General features: G+C 62.6%; 1 protein-coding gene across 1 annotated transcript; it reads left to right on the plus strand.

Moving 5' to 3' along the window:
• Nucleotides 1-7,329: 7,329 nt before the first annotated feature.
• On the plus strand, nt 7,330-23,545 carry LOC117653093. The gene is made up of 6 exons (XM_034398466.1): nt 7,330-7,705; nt 8,795-8,908; nt 9,688-9,977; nt 13,468-13,685; nt 16,155-16,466; nt 22,193-23,545. Exons 1-6 carry the CDS (start codon nt 7,330-7,332, stop codon nt 22,467-22,469), a joined length of 1,587 nt encoding a protein of 528 aa, XP_034254357.1. The 3' UTR covers nt 22,470-23,545.
• The last annotated feature ends 30 nt before the right edge of the window (nt 23,546-23,575 follow it).

Below are 23,575 nucleotides of genomic sequence, written 5' to 3' on the forward strand. Positions count from 1 at the left end.
TGGACGCAAACTCGTCGCGCTCGCCTCGCCACGCCTCGCCACGCCTCGGCTGACCGCGGCGTGCCCGTCTCCGGGGGGCCGTCCGGTCCGCGCGAGGGTCCGCGGGCCCTTGGCTTCGCCTTGGCTGGCCGATGCTAATGACGGGGCCATCAATGAGTTACAGTGCCGATGCGCCAGCCGGCCTGCCAGCCTGGTCTGGGCGGCACGGCGCGGAGGGCGCGGAGCACGGCGGCGGGTAGTCGCGGGCGTGCCAAGTCCCGTGAACTCATCTTGACCAAAACTTTCGACGGTGGCTGTTACTTTCTCGCCGCAAAGTTGGCCAAACTCGTTGGATGCTGGCCCGGCGTGACCCAGCGCGCCCAGCGCCTGCCCCTGGACATGGCCCGCCTGGCCCTGGCCGCCCTGGCCGCCACCCGCGTGCGAGTCCGCCAGCAAAGACCCCATCAATCTGAACACGCTGCCGGAGTTGGCTGCCGCCACGTCGCGTCCGGGCCTCGGTCCGGGCCGAGAATGGGGCGGCAAATTCTCGCCCGATGGATGGCGGGCAGCAGCCCGCGTTGCCACGATCCGAGAAAAACAGAGGCGGCGGCGGTAAGTCGGGGCGACGGCGCAGACGACGGTCGCGTTGACGTCGCGGGGCGCGTGGCGTGAAGACGGCAAACAGCGAGACAAGCACCGTCCCTGATGGAGCTGTCCGCGCCGCGACTGGCAGACGCGCAGCGCAGGCCGAGGTGGGCGTCGTGGACGTGGGCGGCGTGGACGCAGTGTACCGCGTTCGTCGCTGTGGATTGCCCCCTCCCCTCGTCGCCAGGTCATTAACAAAACGGCTTGAGTGTTAATTGGGCGCGGGCCCTTGCAGCCCGGTCCCCGACGTCTCTCGACATTAGCAAGCACTCCGGGAACACAACGATTCGGCCGGCGTTCGCGTCTCGGCCGGCATCTCTGCGCATCGCAGTGGCGCGCCTTCGCGGTGCACCAGTCCGGGGCGGGGGCGTTTTTCTGCGATCTGTAAGCAGCGCGTGGCGAGGCCGCGAGCGCGAGCTTCCCGCGCGTCATGTAATGCCTTATTGGCCCCAGGAGCACATTTCTGCCGGGGACCGGAGATCCCGCAGTGAACCGGGAGACAAATGGCCGCCCCGCATCCGCGGCAGCCCGCCAGGCCGCTACGCCATGCCGCCACGGCCCCGCGCTGCTTACGCGTCTCCAGAGGGCCTGTGACGCCGCCCCGCCGCCCCGCCGCCACTCTGGCCTTCTCCTCCAAATTCTTCTTCATCCCGCGGCTGCTTTCGTCCGCAGTCCGCACCAGCCCCGCCAGCGCAGAGCACGCAGAGGTCGCCGTTGAGAGCCCACTACCCCTCCGGCCGCAAGTGGCCCTCCAAGGTGGCAGCAGGGCGTGGGTAAGACGAATGGGCCAGTGCAACACTGTGCAGACGGTCATCCGTCTTTTCGGCCAGCCTGGCCGGCTCCGAGTGCAACGAGGAAGCGTCGTGCATACATGCAGCAGGGCGCTAAATCTCGCCACCACACTGCCCTGTTGTCTACAGGTGCTAGAATATGGATACCTCACCGCACTAAACGTGCACTGTGTGTGTGTGTTGTGTGTGTGTGTTTGTGTTGTTGTTGTCTTTTTACAACGTACCGTAAAGCGTACTCGGTGACGGCCTAGTGTTTACCACACTCGCTTCACACTGAGCGCGCACAGCCGCCACCACCACCGCTGCAGCCTCTCGAACTAGCTGCCAACAGCTGCAGCTAGCGGTCAGTCATCAGACGGCAGCTGTGTCGCCGCGTCGCTATGGCACGCGTGGCTGTACAGTTACGCGAGGAGGCTGGCCGGGCTCGTAATCCCCAGCAAGGGCACACAGTGGGCCGGAAGACCGGTGCAGGCGGCCGAAATCCCGGACGAGTTTTGAGCCACAGAGTCGCTTAATGGGACTGGAAACGAACGTGTGACCCCACCAACGGATTGCTCTTCGAACGAGGAATCCATGGTGGGGTCACACGTACGGTTCGAGTCCTGTTCATCGACTCTGGGGCCCAAAACGCGTCCGGGATTTCGACCGCCGCCGGGATTCCGGTCCACTGTGCAGGGGCCTCTCCCGCAAACAGTTGTGGCGGCTGCAGCAGTGTGGTGGCAGTGACACACATCAAACACACTCGCCTCTAAAACAACGAGCCGTTTCGCCAGAAGCGGGGCCGCGACGCCATGGAATGGGTGTCACGTTTGGCGCGCCAATGCCTGGCGGAGTCGGTCTGTGCTTCCGGCTCCACAACCAAGCGCCTTCGTTTGGCGGGCGAGAGCGGAAGAGGCCCTAAAGGCACGGCCTAGGGCTTGGAATGGAAAGGAATGGATTTATCAAGGCTAGGTAAACCTGCCACAAAATTTATGTTTCACAAAGAAAGTTATGCATAAAGAGTAGTGAGACTGATAGAGAAAGAAAACAATTTCGTAGTAATATATTCAACAGGTGCAAATTAGTTTCGGTCTAAGCCGCCCACGTATTGGCCGTAGAGACAGGCCCCTCGCGGCGACTGTGTGGTTAGTGTAGCGTCGTGTAGATCTGATGCCATCGACACGTGCGGCAAATTCGTCGCCACAAAAGCCACCAGTGTGGCGGCGCCGCGTCGGCCGTGCCGCGGAGCGCGCCCTATTGACCCGGTGACACACACACACACGCTCAAACACACACACACCAACACACACACATATGTGCGGACGACACAGCCAATCACGGCGACAATGCGAACAATGCCGTGCGGCTCCGTATTGATACGTGCTTCTTTCTGGGGTGGCACAAAAGAACACACACACACACACACACACTCACACACACAGACTGCACTTTTCCCGGCCTGATCCCAGCGGCGCACAAGCCAGGGGCGGCGAGCACGCCCCCGGTCTGGCTTTTGGCGCGGCAATCCTGGCGGAGAGTGTTTTTGCGCACGCTTCCGCTCCGGCCGCTCCCTTGCGCGCTCCGGGCCGCCAACAACGCCACCGCCATCCTGGTGCCTCGCTTTCCGTGGCGGCGGTGATGCCGCCGTGGGGGCGTGCTTCTCCAGGTCGCGCGGCGCCCTGCCCGCCCACAACGGGACCACCTGGCGTGCGTCACCGCGCCGCACCCCTCGCTCTCCCCCGCCAAGGAGGAGGTCGCCGCCGTGGAAGTCGCGAAGCGGCGGCGGCGCGCCATCCGTGACCCCCGCGACGGCGGCCCGCGGCCCGCACCGCCCTCACCGCCCGCACGCACGCCGGGCTAAAAGCCCTAATCCCGCCTCGCCGCCTCGCTGCCCGCCCATCGGGCCGCGCGCTCATCCGGGCCGAAGTCGCCGAAGTCGCCGATACCGTGAAACACAGAGTTGACAGAGAAAGTGGCCGGGTTTTTCCAGACGCCGGTCGGCCGGAACGACGGCCAGCTCGACGGCCAGCTCGACGGCGAGGCGCGGCGACACGCCCACCGCAACACGCGAGACGCCGCCCGCCGCGGACGCCGCGGGGAAGCACAAGCAGTGGCGTGCGGAGGTCGCGCCAGCCCTCGCGGTCCAGTCCGAGGATCATTCCGGGCGCAAAGTGGGAGGCTGGAGCCGAGGCTGGAGCACGATGACGGCGAGGCCCCGTGCCGCAGAGCCCTCTGCGCCGCGCGACACCCCAGAGCCCCAATCGCCAGCGGCGGGCGGCGGGGCGGGGCGGTGTTGCGACGTGACCCTCGGAAATGTAGGTGGCAGCGTGCAGACGCAGACCACCGCGCACACCACCGTCTCGGGGGCCCAGGCTCAGGCTCAGCCCTGCCACTGCGCCGCCACGCCACCACACCAAAGCCTTTGCCGCTCGGATCTCGGAGCCGGCGGGGACCGGCGGGGACCGCTGGGGCCACCTTGGCCTTGGCCGGGGCGCGCCGTGCCATACCGCAGCGGACGCACTGGCAACACACAGTGAGAAGAGAAACATCCATGTCCTTTGAAACTTTTAGATGTGCGACGGCGACAAGAAAGTAATGCCCCCTGAATATCTGCGACGTCTGCGACGCATGAAACATTTTGTTTTCTCTTTCCGCCGGCCTCCTGTTTTCCCCTCGTTCCCATGCTGGCCACTCTTCGACCGTGAAACAATCCCCTGGACACGCTGGCGTCCCCCCCCCCTTTCCTCCCTCCCCCGCTCTAGAACTGTCCGGCCGGACGGCATGGCACGGTTGAGACGAGCTGTTTCTGGCTCACACCGCGCTGCTGTCACTTTGTGTCACATGTGTGGACGCCCAACAGGTGCGTGCACTGTATGCTTGTGTTTGTGACCGAGTGTGTGTGGGTGTCTGTGTGTGTGTGTGGGTGTCTTGTGAGCGTGCTCAACTCTTTCCTCTTTCTTTCTTCCTTTGACCCGTCCACCCCGGCATATTTCTTCTTCCCGACGAGCCATCCTTTTGCATCTCTCTCTTTTTCTCTCCCTCTCCGTTCTCGGCACGTGGACTGTCGCATCACACACACACCCGGCATGTGTGGGGCCGTCGCCTGCTTTCTACTATTCCGGCGGTGCGGGCGATGCCCCCTCGATGCCTATCCGTTCCTCCACTGGCCGGCAGACCGCTATGAGCCCGCGTGTCGGCCTATCCGATATACCATCTCTTCCCGATGCCTCGGACCGGAACAGGCGAGGGGGAGTCTTGAAGAGTTTAATCTTCTTCCGCATAGCGTTACTACACGATGCGGCAATGTATTCTTGTTCCGGGACTAGGCTTCTCGATGTCAGCGGCTTTTTTGCGCTTTTTGGGGGGGTCCCGTTTTTGTTTTTTTTGCCGGGTCCGTCCGTCCCAGGGTTGTTGTGCAGGGCCTCGTTATCCCAGCGGCCACGTGGACCAGCCTCACATGCTGGAGATAGCGCTGACGAGCGTCAGCGTCCGGCAGCGTTGGCGGCGTCCTCGCGGCGTCCTGGTCGCGTACCCAGCAGTACCCGGGTGACGTCCTGGCGGTACCCAACGCCCCGTCACGTCGCAGGCGGTCGCAGGACTGCTCCCCGCCGGCCGGCCACGGTCTTTACGACTATTTTTGTAGGCCAAGGGGGTGGCTCGGCCCGGGCAGACGTAGGGCGGGGCCGACTGGAAGTGACGGACGCGGGGGCGCTGGGTGCGGCGCGGGGCGCGAGCCTCAAGGACACCGCATACCTGCATAAATTTTAACCGAGCCTCTTGATGTAGGGCAGTCGTTTTGTGCCGATGAAACAGATAAAACATGCCAGCGAAACACCACGTTCCTGTGGCAGTGACACGCGCGCAGAAAAAGCGGACACGTTGGTATCTCCCGCGGTTTCGAATCTTGCGGGCAAGGCAAATTACCATTGGTCCGAAAAGAAAGTGTCACAGACGCCAGACGTCTGAAGGTCCCAAATTGTGGCTTTTGCTTCCGCCTTCTTTTTGGTGCAGACAATTGTGTCCCTGGTTGGTAAACAAAGTCTGCGGCTTGGTTTGTTTTTCTTTTTGTTTTTCTTTCCCGGGCGACGCGGCGGCGCCAATACCGCATGATGCCGGCCTCGACGACAGGCCGTCATCACTGGCCTGCACCGCCTGCCGCGGCCTGCCGGCGCCTTTGCTGGAATAACGAACGCTATATTGCATTGTAGCGCACGTCTTTGTTGACACACTGGCCGCGCGCCGCGAGGCATAGGCATGCCGGGCGTGGCGGGGCGGGGCGTGGCGTGGCGGTGCGTGGCGGTGCGTGGCGGGGCGTGGCGGGGCGTGGCGGGGCGTGCCAGCGACGGTGGCATCCACGCTCTCCGGGCCTCAGGCCGCGGCGCGTGGTGGCAGCGAAACGGGAGTTGTTCACTTCTCCTACCTAAATGTTCGCCTACCTGTTTATTTCGCCTACCTATATTTCGCCTACCTAATAAAAATATTGAATAAAATATTCAATAAAATATTGCCATTTTTCGCCTACCTATAGTTCGCATACCTAATCAAAAAATTAAATAAAAATATTCAACAAAAAAACGAAAAAATCAGCGGCAAAAAGTGGCAATACGAAAGTCTCAAGGAGACCCGCCGATCAGCTTCGGTGTTCTTATGGGAACCGGGCCTTCATCCGACGCTCCCTGCCGCGCAATTCGACAGATTAGTGGGTTCGTATTGGGCTGGCCCACCCGAAGTGCGCGCGGTTTCTGTGGTACAGTGAGAGTCCAGATTCAGAGGCCTTACCTCAGAGGGGTCACATTGGGTATTTGAACCCGCGACCCCGAGTGCCGAGTCTAGTCAACTCCTCTACCCTGACCGCTCAGCCACCGAACCAGCTTGTCGGCGGCGATGTCGCAACTCCTCTTGAGCTGCTGTTCGAGAAATCTGGTCCCGAAAAAAGGGTGCTTTGAGCGGTCTCGAACCCGGGACCTGCTGCTTCCCACATCATGCTCTTAACCACTGAGCCACCGGGACGCCATGGCACCCGCCCTGCCAGCGCCGGTACCCAATCTTCTCTGGATATACCTCCCCAAGCAATTGGTGGCCGAAAAAATTGTATATACTACCGGTCCCGAACCCGGGACCTGCCGCTTAACACATCATGCTCTTAACCACTGAGCCACCGGGACGCCATAGCACCCGCCCTGCCAGCGCCGGTACCCAATCTTCTCTGGATATACCTCCCCAAGCAATTGGTGGCCGAAAAAATTGTATATACTACCGGTCCCGAACCCGGGACCTGCCGCTTCCCACATCATGCTCTTAACCACTGAGCCACCGGGACACCATGGCACCCGCTCTGCCAGCGCCGGTACCCAATCTTCTCTGGATATACCTCCCCAAGCAATTGGTGGCCGAAAAAATTGTATATACTACCGATCCCGAACCCGGGACCTGCCGCTTCCCACAACGTGCTCTTAACCACTGAGCTACCGGAAGATCATGGTGCCCGCATTGCCAGCGCTGGTACTCAATCGTCTCCGAATAAACCTCGTCTAGAAGTCGGTTGCCTCTGCCGAAAAATATGCTCATGGTACTAGTCTCGAACCCGAGACCTGCCAGTCAGGCACGCAGCACTCTAACCACTGCGCTACTAGGTTGCGCGAAAGCCCGGCAGCCTGCAGGGACCGCGGTCGTGCTGGGGCTCGAGCGGCGTGGACCCGAGGCCCATTCGACAACACTCGATTTTGATAGTGGAGTAACGTGGTTGTTTGTTGTTTTCAAGGTCGGCATGGTGAGGAGGCGCCCCCACAACGCACCCTGGCGGAGGCGTCGATGAAGAGGACGGGACATGTCCCCCACGGCCGCCCCCAAGGCCGCCCCCAAGGCCGTCCCCAAGGCCGCCACCATGGCCGCCTCCACCCTTCAGCGGCGCCGCGCCACCTGGCTGGTGCTGTGCATGGCGGCGGCGGCGTGCTGCTGCCTGCCGAGCACCGCCGCCGCCGAGGCCAGCCAAGACAGCCTGCGGACAGCAGTCAGTGATAGTGAGAGCGGTGCGCGCGGCGCCGTCCTGGACCTGGTGGACCGCACCCTGAGCCTCGACGGCGGCCTCGACGGCGGCGCGTACCAGCTCACCAGTGCCATCTCCTTGGAGCCCGTGCCGGCCGCGGCCGGAGAGAGTCAGTCTAGTCAGAGAAACAGCAGTGCGGCGGGCCGAGGCCTGGTGGACCACGTCGTCGACCACGTCGTGGACCGCGTCGACAGGTTCGCCCGGAGTCACGTGGTCAAGGTCAGCCTGGGTCAGCTGGCCAGGGATCTCAGCGGCGGGGACCAGCGTGAGTACACTGTTACCGTTCTTCCTTTGTGTGTCTGTGTGTGTGACTAATGCTCTCGACCTAGGAGCCCGTGCCGGATGTTCGGGGGCCCAGACAACTAATGGGCAGCCCATTTCGGGTAAAATAAAAATTCACCGGGAAAAATGATTAAAGCAAAAGGGCACCAGACCGCGGCGGAAGAGCAAATGTGGAAACGCACTTTGCGCCGGAATGGCAGCGTCGGACCGCGTGCGCCGCGGTGCGCTTCTCTTCGTTTTGCTGGTCATGCGCGGCGAGCGCCGTGCCGTGTAGTTTGCCCTTTCTCCGCCGCCAGGCGCTGCACGGCGAGCCCGGCGAGGAGCCCGGGCCGAACGGGCTTTGTGGCCCCACGCGGGACGTGCGTGCCCCTGCAGCGCGGCCAGGGGCTTTCTGCCCAAACAGGCCTTTATGCCAGTCGAAATCACGGCCGATGGCTTTACAACGGCCGGTCGCCTCGTGCCCGTAAGTGGCGTGGGCGCCAGGGCGGAGGCAGGGCCTTACAGCTCCCGTGCGCACAGTGGGCCAGAAGACCGGGGGAGTTGGTTAAATTTCTCGACGCGTTTTGAGCTCCGGAGTCGCCAAACGGGATTTGAACCGAACGTGTGACCCCATCAATGGTTTCCTCGTAAGGAGAGCTGTCCATTGGTGGGGCCACACGTTCGGTTCAAGTCCCATTTAGCTACTCTGGAGCTCGAAACGCGTCCGAGGTTTTTGACTGCCTCCACCGGTCTTCTGGCCCACTGTGCTGCGTTGGGCACCGCTCCAGCTGGCCTTCCAAATTTGCGTCTCCACAGCGGGACGATAAAAGAGTTAAAAGCCCCGTTTTTTTCTCTCCTCCTTGAAAGTGAATTGCGGCCGCGAAGGGTGAGAGGGGCGCTGTCGTTCCGTGTCTCACTTTCATTCCCAGCTTTGTCTGGTGTCGGGCCGGGCCGACCGGGCCGGTGCGGTGCGCCAGGCTGAACCCTGAACCGGATCCCGGTGCAGTACTTGCAGCGCCTCGCGGAATGAGGGCGGCGCACTCCTCAAATCTGACTGTTTTGAACGTAGCTGTCGGGCGTTGTTTCCACGCAGGTAGAGGCCGCAGCGTCGCCGCGCCGAGCGGGCCTCGGACTGGGGTGGCGGCAAAGGCCAGGGCCCTGAAGCCAAGGGCCCTGAAGCCAAGGGCCCTGAAGCCAAGGACATTCTGTAAGCCCGCACGGCCGCACGCGCAGGGAAGGCCGAGGGGCATGTCACCGAGAGGCGGGGCGGGGGCAGATTCCTCTTCACCAACTTTTCACCACGTCTTTGAGTCATCAAACCGCCATGTCATTTTTTATTTTCTAGGTTCGCGCTCGCATCATTCACGGTATGCCCCCTGCTCCCCCTCGAAGGTCTAACATCAACTACTCCGTCTCAAAATGGGCATAATTTTACACTAACTCATTCTTCGACCGTGCTGGGTTCTCGTCTTGACATTCCCTTTCCACTGCAGGCGCGCCGATGCAAGAGCGCCGCGGTAATCGATATAGCTGGAGCATGATGGAGACGAGCGCGCTCGTGTAGTTTGGTGTTTGCGGGAGTGCACTGTGAAAATTTGAGTCGTCACTTGATGACAATTTCAAGGCTAATTTTCCTCACAACAATGTCATCAAAACAATTGATGACATTGTTGTCACACCCATGCAATAAGTACAGGAGCTTTGATGAAAATGTTTTCAATTTGTGATGAGATTGTCATCGTTTGAAAGAGATGAAAATATCATCCACGTTTTTGTCATAAAGTGACAACAAAATTTTTACAGTGTGGCGGGGGTCTGGTTCGTCCGCCCCGCGGGGCGCGCCATTGCATGTGCGGTTGATGTTTGTTTCACTTCCTAGCTCTTTCCTCGATGATAGCGCTAGCTGTTGTTTCTCCTTTTGTAAAAACCCTTTAGTCCGGCCCGCGCGCCCCGACCCAACTTCCTGACGGCCTTCTCTGTGTGCAGCTAAGCTCTTCGGGAAGAACTCGTTCCTGACGGGCTTCGGGCTGGGCTTCCTCGCCTTCGGCCTCAAGAAGCTCCTCCTGCCGTTCTTCATCGGCGCGCAGATCGTCAAGTCCATCCTGATCGCCATGTTCCTGCCGTCCATCCTGGGCTCGGTGGGCAAGCTGGTGGGCAAGGGCGTCACCAGCTTCGCCAGCTCGTCGGCCCAGAACGGCGGCTTCTCTGGCGTTTCTGGCAGCAACAACAACCTGGGCGGCGGCGGCGGCGACGGCATGGAGGACTTCGACTTTAAGGTGAGGGCAAAGTTCGTTACGGCCGAGGAACAAAAACGAAAAGCGGTTGACCCGAAAAAGGCGCGCGCTCCATACGGGTTGAGTCGGGCCAATTCTTGCCAAGAGAAATCAGTGTCGCGCGGGCAGCTTCATTTTTTACGGTTCTTGGGACTCATCAATCCAAGAGACGACCGGCTGGCTGCCCTGGCGGGGCATGGCGGGGCCCTAGCACTTTCCATTCGAGTAGAGTGTAGGTACGGCTTCCGGTTTTTTGCTTTCCGCGCATCACGGCCATGCATTATTCATGCGCCTCCTTCCCCTTTGTCAGCCGGAACGAGGGGAAAAAAGTCAAAGTGCTCAAATTATTTGGTCAGCCATCTAATTTGGAGTGATAATGAACCCGATTAGCCGCACCAAAAAAAGGGGGAAGAAAACCCGACGAAACGGTAAAAAAATAATTTCTAAGCGTAACTGGCCTACTATGGATGGGCCTCGCGTGCGATCAGGGCCCTGACCACAGGCCACTTTGCGGTGGCGGCGCCATCGAGCCCCGCCCCGCCCCGCCCCGCCCCGCCCCGCAGCGCCGGAAAGCACATTGGCCGGACGCGCAGACGCAGGCCGGACGCAGCGCGGGCACACATCGCGGTCAATCTGTTTTGGGGCAGCCGAGTCATCGAACCGCATTGGCCAGCCTGTTTAGCCCCGATTCGCAGGCAGGGGAGGGGGAGGGGGGCCCTTGCATGCCGAGGAGCAGGGCGCAGCAGTGAGATTGCTCGTTCGAGAATTCGCACTCGGTTTCATCTCCCGGCGGGCCTGGCGCGGCGTGGCGGCGGGGGGGGGCGGGGCGGGGCGGGGCGGGGCGGGGCGGGGCGGGGCGGGGCGGGGCGGGGCGGGGCGGGGCGGGCGGGCGAAGCGCGGCGCCGGCCGCCTCGCCGCCGCGTCGTCGCGCCGTTTCCGGCACACGGGGTAATTGTCGTAGCGGCGCTGCAGACTGATTCCGAGAGTCGTTCTCGTCGCTCTGTCTCTCTCGCACCTACAGGGGACGCCACACGAGTGCGAGAGACAGAGCGACGATAACGACTCTCGGAATGAGTGTCCCGGGCTGCGCGTCGCGTCGCCTCGCGGTGCAGCCTGTGCCGAATAGCGCTGTCTCCCACGCCACGCGGCAGCCGCGGCAGCCGGGATTGGGACGCCTGAATCGGGACAGCAGGAAGAAAAATAATCAAGTCCCGGCAAGGTGCGTCCATAAAACACGGCGCCCATTCCCAGCACGCCGTCTGTCCCTCTCGCGGGCCTTCGGCCCTGCCTGCGGGACGCCCCGTGAGTGCGAGAGCGACAGAGCGAGGCAGCGCGCCGTTTGGACTGTGCAGTGCAGGCCCGGCGTGCGGGCAGGCTGGACCGGGCGGAAGAGCCCTACCCTTCCCCTCGTCGTCGTGTACACCGCCATTTCGGAGGCAAACTTTGACGGTGTCGACGCGCCGGGGCGCGCCAGGGCGTGTGAGTTTCAAACGCGCCGCTGCCTCCGGCTGCCTCTGTTCGTTTGCGTCTAGTCACGCGGTGGGGGGGAGGGCGAGCGCAACTGCTGCGGACTTGATTCCGAGAGTCGTCCTCGTCGTTCTGTCTCTCTCGCACCTACACGGGACGCCCTATGTGTGCGAGAGAGACGGAACGACTCTCGGTATCAGTGTGCTGCCGAGGGCTGGTAACTTAGCCCGAGCGGCACGGCGCGGAGAGGGACCCTGCTTTGCCGCTTTGGGGCCCTTTTGCGCGCCTGGACACACGCACGCTCCGCCGCGCGTCAAACAGCGGGCCGAGGACTCGTTCTCTCTGTCTCTGTCTCTCTGTCTCTCTCTCTCTGTCTCTCTCTCTCTCTTCTCTCTCTCTCTCTCTCTCTCTCTCTCTCTCTCTCTCTCTCTCTCCTCTCTCTTACTCGTGGTATGTCTAGGAGAGGTGCGAGGGAGCGTCCCACCCCGCCCCACGCCGCCGCCGGTCTGGAAGGTTGGATCGGCGCGAAGACGCTCCCTGCTCTCCGTATCGCTGCCGACGGGGTTCGCGGTCCCACAGCGGTTCACCGGGGTCAACGCACACGGCATCCTTTGTGGCGGCCGGCGCGGGACTGCGGGAGTGTCCCCCTTGGTGTCCCCCCTGCCCCTGAGTGCTCCGGACCGTCCTCTCCGGGCCGGACGCCACGCCGCGCGACACGGCGGCGGACCGGTGCAGAGCGGCGCAGAGTCGATTGAGCAGACAGAAAGGGTGCCCCAGCGTGCCCCAGCGTGCCAGAGGGCACTCGCCAAGATTACAACTTGGGAAATGTCGGGGGGAGTTCGATAACGGAGGGGACAAGACAGATATTCACTTTTCCTAATGCAAAGAACCGCGAAAAATGGCTGCTTTTAAAACGCGGACTGCAAAACCTCAGTTTTGTATTTGTTTGCGTTCTTGCTAGAGGTTAAGGCCGGGTTCGGGTCGGAATGCCGCATGGCAGTGTAGTGTCCCTTGCGTCCCCGCACTGCCCAACGGCAGTCCCCGGCCGCGACGTATCGACAGGGCAGGGCAGCAGCAGACTCATTCCGAGCGCCGTTTTCGTCGCTCTGTCTCGCTCGCACTCATGGGGCGTTCTTATGGGTGCGAGAGAGACAGAGCGACGAAGACGACTCTTGGAATCAGTCTGCAGGCCGGCAGGGCCCCGCGTGGTCACTGCCTGCAGCCCGTCCAAACTTGCGCTGTCGAGGGGCTCGCTCCTCGCGGCAAACGCCAGTCGGAACCGCACGGCAGCCCAGCCATCCCGAGCCGTGTCGTCGCTCTGTCTCTGTCGCACTCGTGGGGATCGCCGCGAGGGCGTGAGTGAGACGGCGACAAACCACCCCTCCGAACGACACGGCCGGCCGCAGTGGTGCGCAAGCATGCGCAAGCGGCCACTTGCCTCGGGCTGCGGCGCGCTGCGGCGGCAACACTACCCGCCCAAGTCTGACTGCTCCAATTACAGGCACCCTTCTCTCTCTCTCTCTCTCTCTCTCTCTCTCTCTCTCTCTCTCTCTCTCTCTCTCTCTCTCTCTTCCTCTGCAGCCGGCCGATCCCCGATGCTGCTCCGCTGGCCGCGTTCCCATGGAGATAATGGCACCTCCTTGTCTTTGATCTTGATTCGGCTAATTGGTGGCTGTCATTGTCGAGTTCGGCGACGTGGCCGTGGACGTCGTGGACGTGGACGAGGAGGTGACAGTCCGCGACCCGGGCCACGCCCAGGCCGGCCACGGCGAGTGACACTGGCCGCGGACCGCGACCTTCAAAGTTGGACGCGGCCGACGTCGTGGTCGACGAGGGTCGCGATGAGAAAGCGCGGTGGTTTGTTATCGCGTCTGTGTAGGCCGTCCGGCTAGCTCGCTGATGAGGCCAGGCTCTAGGCCCAGCTCTAGGCCCGAGGCGACAGTGGCGCCGCAGCGGTGGCCCCGCGAAACAGCGGCGTGCCACGACACTGCAACCCCTTGACTCACGGTGTACCCTCCGCCCGCAGGACAACGGCGCCAGCAGCTCCACGCAGTACAACGACGCGGCCTCGTCGGGCTCCGAGATGATGCCGTCGTACGCGACGCTGGCGGCGCCGCCCAGCGGCTTCAACGCGCTGCAGACGTTGCAGAGGCCGTCCTCCCTGGACGCCGGCGACGGCCAGCCGCTCGGCACACTGCCCGGCCTGTTCCAGAACTCCGGCGCCACCAACGTGCTGACCAACAGGTAAGCCAAGTCCGCCCCGCGGAGCGCCGCGGAGTCCGACTCCAAGGCCGTCGGGGACGTGGAGCAATGCGGAGCGAACGCCGCCGGCTTTCAACCCCGCGAAGCCCCGCCGGGGCGAACAGACTGCAAACCAAATCACCAGCGACGGCGACATCAAAATGAGCGCCTTTTGGCCGCCTTTGGCCGGCAAACCGAGACGGCCTCGCTCCTCCGCCGCCAGAAAGAGCGCCGGGGCGGCCATGGGGGCGCCGGGGCGGAAAGGCAGGGGTTGGGGCGCCGACCATAAATTTGGGACGCCGGAGATTGCGTCGCCGTGTTTTTGCCTCACCTTGTTGGGGATAAATCAGAACAGAAGGAGAGTGAGAGGGCGAGAGAGCACGGAGAAGGCGGCACGGCAATAATCGGGCCAGCCGGCCGGAGAAGCCTTGCCCGGCGCCTCGGCAGCGCCACGGCAGCCAGCAGGCCGGAACTGTAACTTAGTGAGCACACAATGACGATGGGATTAGGCCTGTCAATTCAAGGGCCTCGCCGAGGCCTATTGCCCGGGCCCATTGGCCCTGGCCGCCCCGATCCCACCTTGGAGGAGCGCCGCTCTCAACGTCTTACTGGTTTTCACATCGCTGTCACCCTCTTCATCCCCCCCCCCCCACCTTTTCACCGTGCCCTCCATTCTCGGAATTTCCACCCTCTTCACCCTCTCCACCCTTTCCCCCGCCTTTTTTACCTGCTCATCGTCGTCGCCCCTCTCACCTTCTTAATCATCTTCACCTTCCCGCGCCGTGCTCGCTCCCCCCGCCGCCGTCGCCACACTGTCACACGGTTCCTTTCTGCCCGGTGGCGGCGCGGTGTGCGAAGCGCGGTGTGCGAAGCGCGGTGCACTACCAGTGTAGCAGGTTGCGCGCGAAATCGGGCACGGCATAAAGACAAGGACGGTCAAAGAACCGACAAAGAACACAGCGGCGCCTTTGTGCCTCGCCTCCACTCCGACGAGAGCCTGCAAATAACGCTGGCTGCAGCGCGAGGCGGGGCGGGGTGGGGCGGGGCGGGGCGCCGAGATGGAACTTGGACGTACTGCGCACCGCCAGCTTCGGCGGCATTGTCAAGGCGGCACACTGATTCCGAGAACCGTTTCCGTCCCTCTGCCTCTGTTGCACTCATGGGGCGCCCCGTGCAGGTGCGAGAGAGACAGAGCGACGGAAACGACTCTCGGAATCGGACTGCTCGCAGGGCTACGCAGCCTCGACGTGTCGATCAAGTGCACGAATCACAGGAAGCGAACGAGTGTGGTTTATCGGAGATTCTCTTTTGGGCGAGCAACATGGTGTTTGGGTGGATTATTTCAGCCACCAGGTGCCTGAAAACGGGTTGACATTCACCTGGAATACACTTCATGCACCCCAAAGCAGGTCAGGAGTTCAAACAAGACAGATCGTTTTTGCCAGTGCAGCAGAAAATGAGAGTGGGGTGGGCAAAGTCGAACCAGAGGGCGTCCGGCAGTCCCTGCCCAATCAGTTGACGCCCTTGATGACCGTCTTCGTGATCCTGTTGCCCTGGCCCAGGAGGCGGCCGCCTCATCAGCGCGCGGCCTCCGTTTTTTTTTCTTCTTTACTTCCCGACGCGGGACAGAGCTTACTCATTTCGGAGGCACAATCTCTGGAAGAGCAAGGAGGCAGCATAACAAGATGCGGGGTTCCAGTCGCATTCCTGCTTCAGCCGCGCTGCACAAGTTGGTGATTCCCCCAGGCTGGCTGAAGTTTGATCGTGACTAACGAGACTATCGAGCGTCGGGCAGCAGGAGGAGTCGACCGCAGAAAGAAATGGAAAGGAAAGGGGAGTTTTCGCAAAGGAGGAAGCGGCCACAACGGGAGAGAAAACCACCAAATAGAAAAGCAAGGCCCCGGGCCCCCGGGCAGGCAAGCCGTGGCCGAGCCGTGGCACCATTCATCCCCACTTTACCAAAGGGCTTGCCTTGTTTACAGCCAACATCATCTTTTTCCATAGAGGCGCCATTTTCTGTGCCCCGCCAGGCTGTGCTGGCCTCGCCGGGCCGCCGGGCCTGCTGCACGAATAATTACTCTGTTAGTTGCCAGCGCCAATGACACTTGCCCGGCCTTACAACGCCATGGCACGCCATAGCACGCCATCCCTCTAGCCAGGCCTCCAAGAGCTTCGCATGGCTTCTCAAAGCTTCTCAGAGCTTCGCAGAGCTTTGCCGGGGCTGCCAGCCCATAATGGCTCTATTTTTCACTGGGCTGGCAAACGCAGGCCGCCCGCGCCGCCTGTTACTCGGAAAGGCCTAGGCTCGGGGCTGGAGGCACGCGGAAATTGAGACACTGCCGCCTCTCCTTCTCACTCTCTCCTCTTCGCGGCAACATTGCTGTATGGCGATTATTAGGTTGTCGCGCCGCTCAGTTTGGTTAATTTGTCGTGCTTGCTGTGGCGGTGATGATGACGGTGATGTTGTTGCAGGTACCAGCCCAAGACGAGCTACGCGCACAGGCACCAGTACACGGGCGGCAACAACGTCCTGGACGGCGGCGGCTCCTTCTACAACCGCCACAAGCCGCACGACTTCAAGACGTTCCAGAACATCCCCTCGAGCAGCATGCTGCTCACCCACTACGACCCCTTCTACTCGCCGCTGCTCTCGCGCCTGGACAGCGTGTTCCACCAGCTGGGCTACCAGGCCGAGGCGTGCCGGGAGCGCCTGGTGTGCGCCATGTACCGCAACCCGGCCAAGTTCGCCCCCTTCTCGAACCTCGTGTCGGCGCAGCTGTCCAGGTGAGTCCCGGACAACTTTCTGGGGAACGGATTCGACGGCACGGAAGCAACGCGCCGCAACGCGCCGAACAGCTGCAGTTTTCGCCGGCTGGCAGTGTGGGTGGCGTGGCGGCGGCGTGGCGGCCAGGCCGATGGGGTGGAAAGGAGTGTTGCTGAGTTTGCGGACTAGTTGGGCCGCGGTGGCGCGGACAGGGCCAGGCTCGGCACAGTGGGCCAGAAAACCGGTGGAGGCGGCCAAAACTCCAGACGCCTTTTGAGCTCCAGAGTCGCTATGGGGCTCGAACCGAACGAGTGCTTGCCATTCAGCGCGCGACCCGACGTGCTTATTCTTAGAGCGGCCTGATCCGCGGCTGATGGGACGGCCTCACGCGTGCGCGGTGCGCGCCGTGCGCTGGCGGCGGGCTCGCCCGGTGCCGCCCCGTTCCTCGGAAAAACAAATTGCCCCCATCCTGGAAATATAAATAACAAAACAAAAGAACACAAAAACGCTGCCTTTCGCCGCGAGCAATCAGCGCGGCCGCGGCGAGGACGGCGTCGTGCCCCGAAACCGCAGCACAACTTTGTGACGGAAGTCTCCTCGTCCTCCTCCGGGAACAAAGGCGGGACTCGGCGGCCGGCGGATTGCGTCTGTCAGGCAAGCATCGCGACGTCGCGGCCTCGTGCCGCGGGGCGCTGACGAGGGCAAGACTGTCCCAGGTGTGGCCGCCGAAAGGGGGCAGAGCACCAGCGCCGCAGAGCCCGTCCACGCGTTGACCCCACGTCGGCGGCCCACGCCTGCCCTCTGCCGCGCCCTCCGCCCGCAGCACCTGGACGATGACCCGCTTGATATGCGCGATGCCCTCAGAACGGCCGCGACACGTCCGTGCCACGTCCGCGCCTCCTCCACCACCCTGCCCTCTTTCCCAGACTCTTCCTTTCTCCGCGTTGTTTGGCTGTCTCCCTCACTCTCGCTTCGAGGTGCTGGCAGGCAGCCTGGCAGGCAATCAACGCGGCTCCGCGATGCACCCCGTGGCGGAGGAGGGGGCACTCCTTCAGCACCAGCGGTTGATACCATTTCCCGCCCAAATCCCGCGGCACGCGCAAATCGTATTTCAGGCCGCGCCGGCACGCGCGGAAATAATGAACTGCCGAGCGTACCCCGTGCCCCACTGCCTGGCTGCCTGGCTGCCTGCCTGCTCGGCGCGTGGCGGGACGAAGAAAGCTGTTCCACTGGAGTTTGTGGCGGCGTGTCACGTGGCCAGGGCAGGGCCAGGGCAGGGCGAGGGCACCAGGGCCACGGCCAACACGAACACGGGCTTGACCGCCGAGCCTTGGCATAATTCAGGGCTAACCTTTGATATTTACCATGCGGCGCCCTTCAAAGGAGGGCCATCCTAGCCGGCCGGGCCGCCAATAAATATTAAAGTGAATCTTTTCCCTCCTATTTTTTTTTTCAAAGAGTGCCGGAGAGGGTGGCGTGGGCTGCCGCCACGGAAGGGTTCAAGTACTAACGGAGGCGAGGCTCGACTTGAGGACGATCGGGGGGCCAATTAGCATGCAGGCCGAAGCCGCCCTCCGGCCGTGTGGGGGACGGGGAGCGGCAATCCCTGCCTCTCTCTCCTCCTCCGCCACCGCTAGACGTCGCCGCGTCAAAGGGGGAGGCGCGCGCCCAAAGTTCTCCTGCGCCTCAAACAGCCGCCGAGGACGAGGACGGCGTCGCACTGTAGACCAAGTTGGCGGCGCTGCCCTGCCCTGGCAGCCTGGCGGCCTGGGCCGTGTTAGAGGCCGTGTTTGGTTTGGGCGTCCCTTCACCCGGCGGCGTGCCGCGCGGTGCCGCGTGTCCTCGCGGACGCCCTTCGGGTCCGTCGGGGCCGTCGGGGCCGTCGGGTCGTCCGGGCCCTTCGGCACGTGTTCGCTGGTATGCCCGCGCACGTCCAGGGCCGCCTAGGGCCGCTGGGCCGGCAGGGCGTCGGGAAAAAGGCGCACACTGGTACGGCACGTCGCCCAGCACAAAGCAAACACAGTTCTCCAATTGTTGGCCGCGGTCGGCAGCCAGCAGCAGGCGCACGCCCTGCGCACGCCGTGCACTCGTGGAGCGGGGCGAGCAGCAGATTTCTGTCTCTCTCGCACTCACGGGGCGTCCCGTTCGGGTGCGAGAGAGACGGAGCGACGAAAACGGCTCTCGGAATGAGTCTGCGGCCTGGGTGCCGCGGCAGCCCGGAGTGGTTGTGTCGCGGAGGGCGAGGCTGGGCGGGGCTGGGCGAGGCGAACCTCGCGCTCTCAACTTTGAGGCGTCGCTTGGCTTTCCTTTACACTCCGACACCCCGAGCTCGGCGTGGCCCGGCGGCGTGCGCGACGCGCTTTGTACTCGTTGTGGCGACGAGGCTGTCTGCCAGGCCGCCTGCTGAGCTCCACGCCGTACTGCCAACAGAGCGACAACGTCTACGCGAATTTCCAGAGGCACTGCGGGTTGCTTTCGAACACTGCTTTCTTGGCTGCGTCTCTCTCTCTCTCTCTCTCTCTCTCTCTCTCTCTCTCTCTCTCTCTCTCTCTCTCTCTCTCTCTCTCTCTCTCTCTCTCTCTCTCGCACTCACGGTTCGTTCCCTGGGGGTGCGAGTGAGACAGACGCTCTTCGGAACGGCCCGCCTGGCAAACAGTGCCAGGCTGCCGGGCGCGGGGTAAGGTCCACAAACGGGCCTGTCGCGCCAGCGGACTGGGCCAGGGCTGCCAGGGCCAGGGCTGGGCCTCGTCCGTCGTGCCTCGCCGGGGTCCAGGAAGACCGTGAGCAGCCCGAAGAGCAGTCTAACGACGTCAACGCGCGGCGCAAACAACTTAGCGACCAGATCTCCTCCAAAGCCGGAGCGAGTGGTGTTGACGGTGTATCAGCCGATAGGGCTCTGCGGGCGAATTGCTGTGCGCTGCCCTGTATTTAGGCAACCCTCTCGACCTGAATTCCGCAGCGGCACGGCGGCACACGGCGCGGCCCCTCCTGCTCGGGAAGTGGGCCGGGCCGGGCCGGGCAGCCGCAAGGGGGCGGGCAGGCCGCGGAGCGGGGCTGCCCGTTGGGTTGCCTACCGCGCAGGCGCAGCGAGGGAACGTTCGTCGAAAGGGTTGCCTACCTCAGCCTCGCTACCGAGAGACAGGCAGGCTGAGGTGGGCGCTGATCCATCTTGATGAGTTTTGCCTACTGTTGCGGTAACACTGCCGTCGCCCGCAGTCCAGCCAGCGCCACCGGTTTGTTGTTCGTTTCCCCGAAGCGTCGGCTGCTTTTCCAGCGCGCAGTCCGACGCAGGCTTGCTCTGTGCCTCCTTGGCCTTGACAGCGCACGGTACCACGGGGCGCCCACGCCACGGCCCCTCCCCCTCCCCCCCCCCACCCCCGGCCGCCGCGCCCTGCGGTCTGCCGTTGGACCTGGCGGGCCTGGCGAGTCGACTAGCAGGGCTTGGGGACACAATTCCTGGACATTTACGAGCGCCCGGCCACGCCACTGCAGCACCGACCATTTGTTCGTTCCACCTTCCGCTTTGAATGCCGCCGAAGCCAATGCGTCGGCGAAGATTGTTGCCGAGAGTTCCGGTCCTTTTTCCTGTTTCTCGCGCCACCCGCCTCGCCTTGGCGGTAACAACATTTTGGCGAGTCCGGAGGCGGGGCTGGCGGGGCAGGCGGGGCCGCATTGGGACAAACCATCAGCCGGGGTGTCCAATACGCCGAAGCGGCGCGCGGCGGCCAGCACATCCCCAAACTCGGCACACTGCTTGTTCTCGCCCGGCCGCCCGGCGACCGCCTCGAAAAGGCGGCACCAGCCGAAAACAACTTTAGGTTGAGGCAGCGAAATTATTTCCCGGACCCTTCTCGTCAGGCTTTCTTCTCTCGTTCTCCTCGGCGGTCCCCGCGGTCCCTCTGCCGTGCCAAGGCTTTTGGCTTTTGTACGACCCGCTGGCCCTGCTGGCCCTGCTGGCCGGTGGTGCTCGCACGCCATCGGGGCGCCCCCGCTCTGCAAACCATTCCTCAAGCCGAGGCCCTCTCTCTAAATCAAGGCGACTCCGAGGCCCCGTGGCCGGTCCACCGTCCACCGTCCGCTCTGCGGGCAGTGCGGCTGGCCGGGCCGTCCCCGGGGGACGCTTTACCGCCCACCCGCCTGGCCCGGCCAGCCCCAGCCCGGCCCCAGCCCTAGCAGCCCGCCTGGTCAGCGCTCAGTTTAATCTCAGGAGTTAAGCTGCCGCCGCCTCGCACCGAGAAGTCCACCGGCAGACTGATTACGCGAGAGGACTCTCGCTTTCGCACTCGTGGGCCGCCTCGAGTGCGAGAGAGACCGACGGCCACCCTGCGCGGCCGGTTGCCTCGGGCCGCGGCCGCGGACACCAACTGCTGGTGCCCGTCGTTGTTTCGGAGTCGCCACTTGGCGCCCCAGCCGCCGCCAGACGCGCCCACCTGCTGCTATAAATACCGACACGTCGCACTGCGAGAAACTAAAATTAATTAATCCGCGGATCGTGAGGGCTGAGGGCGTTGCGGGGGGAGGGGGCAAGAAGGGGAGCAGGGCGGTCCGGGGCCGCATGCCACCACGAAGCTGTGAAAGAAGGGTGATGTATGGCCCCGCGGCGCCGGGGTCCTCCCACCCAACCCCACCCTGCCGCACCCCACCTCACCCCACCCCAACTTGCCCTCGGCAAAGCCCCACCGGCCAGGAAGTGCAGTGATGCCGATGGGCCAGTCCATTACCAGCCCCGCCATGCACTGCATTAATCGCACCTCGGCCCGCCGCCGCAGCCACCACACTGCCCCGCACCTCTATCATGCTGTGCCGACTTGAGCACGCCGCCTGTCGTCTGCGGACGCCGCCGCACCCCGCCGGGCCCACCGCCTCGGAACGCCCAGGGGGCGAGGTGGCGCGACCCTGCCCCCGGCCCGGCGCGGCAGCGCGGCTCGGCCGATTGAATTCAACCATGTTGCCGGCAATGGCGCTGCTACTGGCTGCGGTCAGACGGCGCTTCGTGTGTCCGTCTCTCTCGCACCCTTACGGAGCGCCCCGTGAGTGCGAGCGAGACAGAGCGACGAGAGCCCTGCTCCGGTGTGCGCTGCGCCCACATCAGGAGCCTAATGTCTCGGAACGCATTTCGCGGCCGGCGCCGCCTCGCCGCGCCGCCAGAACGGAATGCTGCTTCACCTCCACCAGGGTCTGGATCTAGGGCCCAGGGTGCGGGGGCCGTGAGGGAGTCAGTGCGCGCCGCGGCTCGTCGCGCGCGGAGGGATGGCCCTGGACCGCCTGGCCGAGGCTTCGCCCCGCGCCGCGCAAGGTGTCTCGCGTCGCGCGCCTCCGTGCGCACACCGAAATGTTGGCTTTGTTTTCCAAGCCGCGAGTTCGCCCCTTCCTTCCTCCCCCTTCCGCCCGCGTGGCTCTACGGCCGCAAAAGAAAGGCAGGGGCACCGAGGGGCACGAGGCAACAATTTGGGAACCGCGGCGGCGGGGGCGGCGGTGCGGCGTGGCGGCGGACTTGGAGGACGAGGACGATGGAGACGAGGAAGGAGAGGGGGACGCGGACGACCTTCTCCACTGATGCGCATGATAAGCACCAAAAGTTCTGCCGCGCGCGCCTGACTGATGGCCCGCCGAATCCGAATCTGAATCACAACTTTGGCGCCAAAAAACGAGTTAGGGCGACACCGCGACATCCATCCCACCCTGCCAAAAAAAGCCTCTGCTGGCTGAAAAAAAATCTAACTTGGGTTTCTTTTTGACTTTTCAGGGAGCTGAATGAGCTGCGGAAACCGTCGTCGGACAACCCGGAGATCCTGCGCTTCTTCCGCTACATGAAGGCGGCCAAGGACGGCCAGGACAACCAGGACTGCAGCCTGGTGTACTCGACGTGCACGCAGTCCGACGCCGCGCAGGCCAGCCCCATGGCGCACACCTTCCAGGACATCAACAAGCTGGTGCAGGCGCGCCGCCTGGCCAAGGCCATGGAGGGCGCCGTCGAGGACGCCGTCGAGGACAAGCAGCCGCCGGCCGCGCCGGCCGCCTAAGAGCCGCGGCTGTGTCCACCCCTCCCCTCCCCCTCCCCAGTGGTCGGCTGCATCCCCCGCCAGCGCGCCGTGTGTTCGAGACTTTTTGTGAACCCACGCAGCGGTTGTCGCGTTGCCCTCGGCGGAAACAAACTTCACAGTGAGGCGGCTGGCGCGAGCTGGCGAGTCGATGCCGGGTGGACTCGGAACGGCAGCCACCATTGGCGACGCCGGGGGCCGAGTTCCCGACGGTGAACAAGTGGGCGTCTATCGCGCGGGGGAGTTGCCGGGGTGTTCGACGTGCCGGAAGAAGTGTAATTGAAGAGGAAAGTGCCACTCCGCCCCAGTGAAACAGTCAGTCATACGGCAACTCAGAGGACGTTGCGCGCGTCGTTTCCGTTTTCAACGGGGCAGTAAAGTAAATCAAAATTGTCTCTTTAATAATGCCATGTTGACGCACCTGATTCGCGCTGTAAAAAAAATGCTTGATGCTCAGTAACTGTATTGTATTTTGTAATTACCTGTACTGTTTCTGGGAAGCAGCAGGACACACCAATGGAGATAGCCATCAATTCTGCTTGTCTCTTTTGCTCAACTTTGGAGATATAGGTGAATTCAGGGTTTTAGATAGGTTTGAAGAATCGTGAACTCGGTGGAAGTTACATAGTGATTTAATTTTCGTAGCGTAGAATGTTGTAATCAGGAAGGTTGGATGTCCACGTCAGTGTTGCATGACTGCCACATCTCTCGTTTCTGTGTCTTGAGGAACAGAGCACTGGCAAAGCTCTAGGCCGAACCCCTACAGCTTTGCCTTGCTATGGACTGTTCCGCAACACTGCAGTTGTAGCACTGTGGTGATGTCGGTGCAAACAACTGCGCACTCAGAAACTTGCGATTTGAGCTGGTCATATTTTGGTCCTGTTATTTATGTATTTATTTATTTACTTATTTATTTGTTATGACTCTTTGTCTTTCTCCTTATTTATTCCTTTCTTAATTTATTATTTATTTATTTTGTTGATATTTCCTTATGGTAGTGCTCGTTCATCACACTGCAAAAATGTTAATAAAATTCGTTGAATTAAACGCGTCATTAAAAAAACAGGCTGCTGTAAAAAGAAATTAAA

This window comes from Thrips palmi, unplaced genomic scaffold (genome assembly GCF_012932325.1).
Source record: "Thrips palmi isolate BJ-2018 unplaced genomic scaffold, TpBJ-2018v1 HiC_scaffold_8, whole genome shotgun sequence".
In the NCBI taxonomy this organism is placed as follows: Eukaryota; Metazoa; Arthropoda; class Insecta; order Thysanoptera; family Thripidae; genus Thrips; species Thrips palmi.

Coding starts and splice junctions, on each gene's coding strand:
- LOC117653093 (XM_034398466.1), top strand. CDS start 7,330: ATGGCGGCGGCGGCGTGCTGCTGCCTGCCGAGCACCGCCGCCGCCGAG. Junction 7,706..8,794: donor TCTCAGCGGCGGGGACCAGC/GTGAGTACACTG, acceptor GTTTCCACGCAG/GTAGAGGCCGCAGCGTCGCC. Junction 8,909..9,687: donor CCTGAAGCCAAGGACATTCT/GTAAGCCCGCAC, acceptor CTCTGTGTGCAG/CTAAGCTCTTCGGGAAGAAC.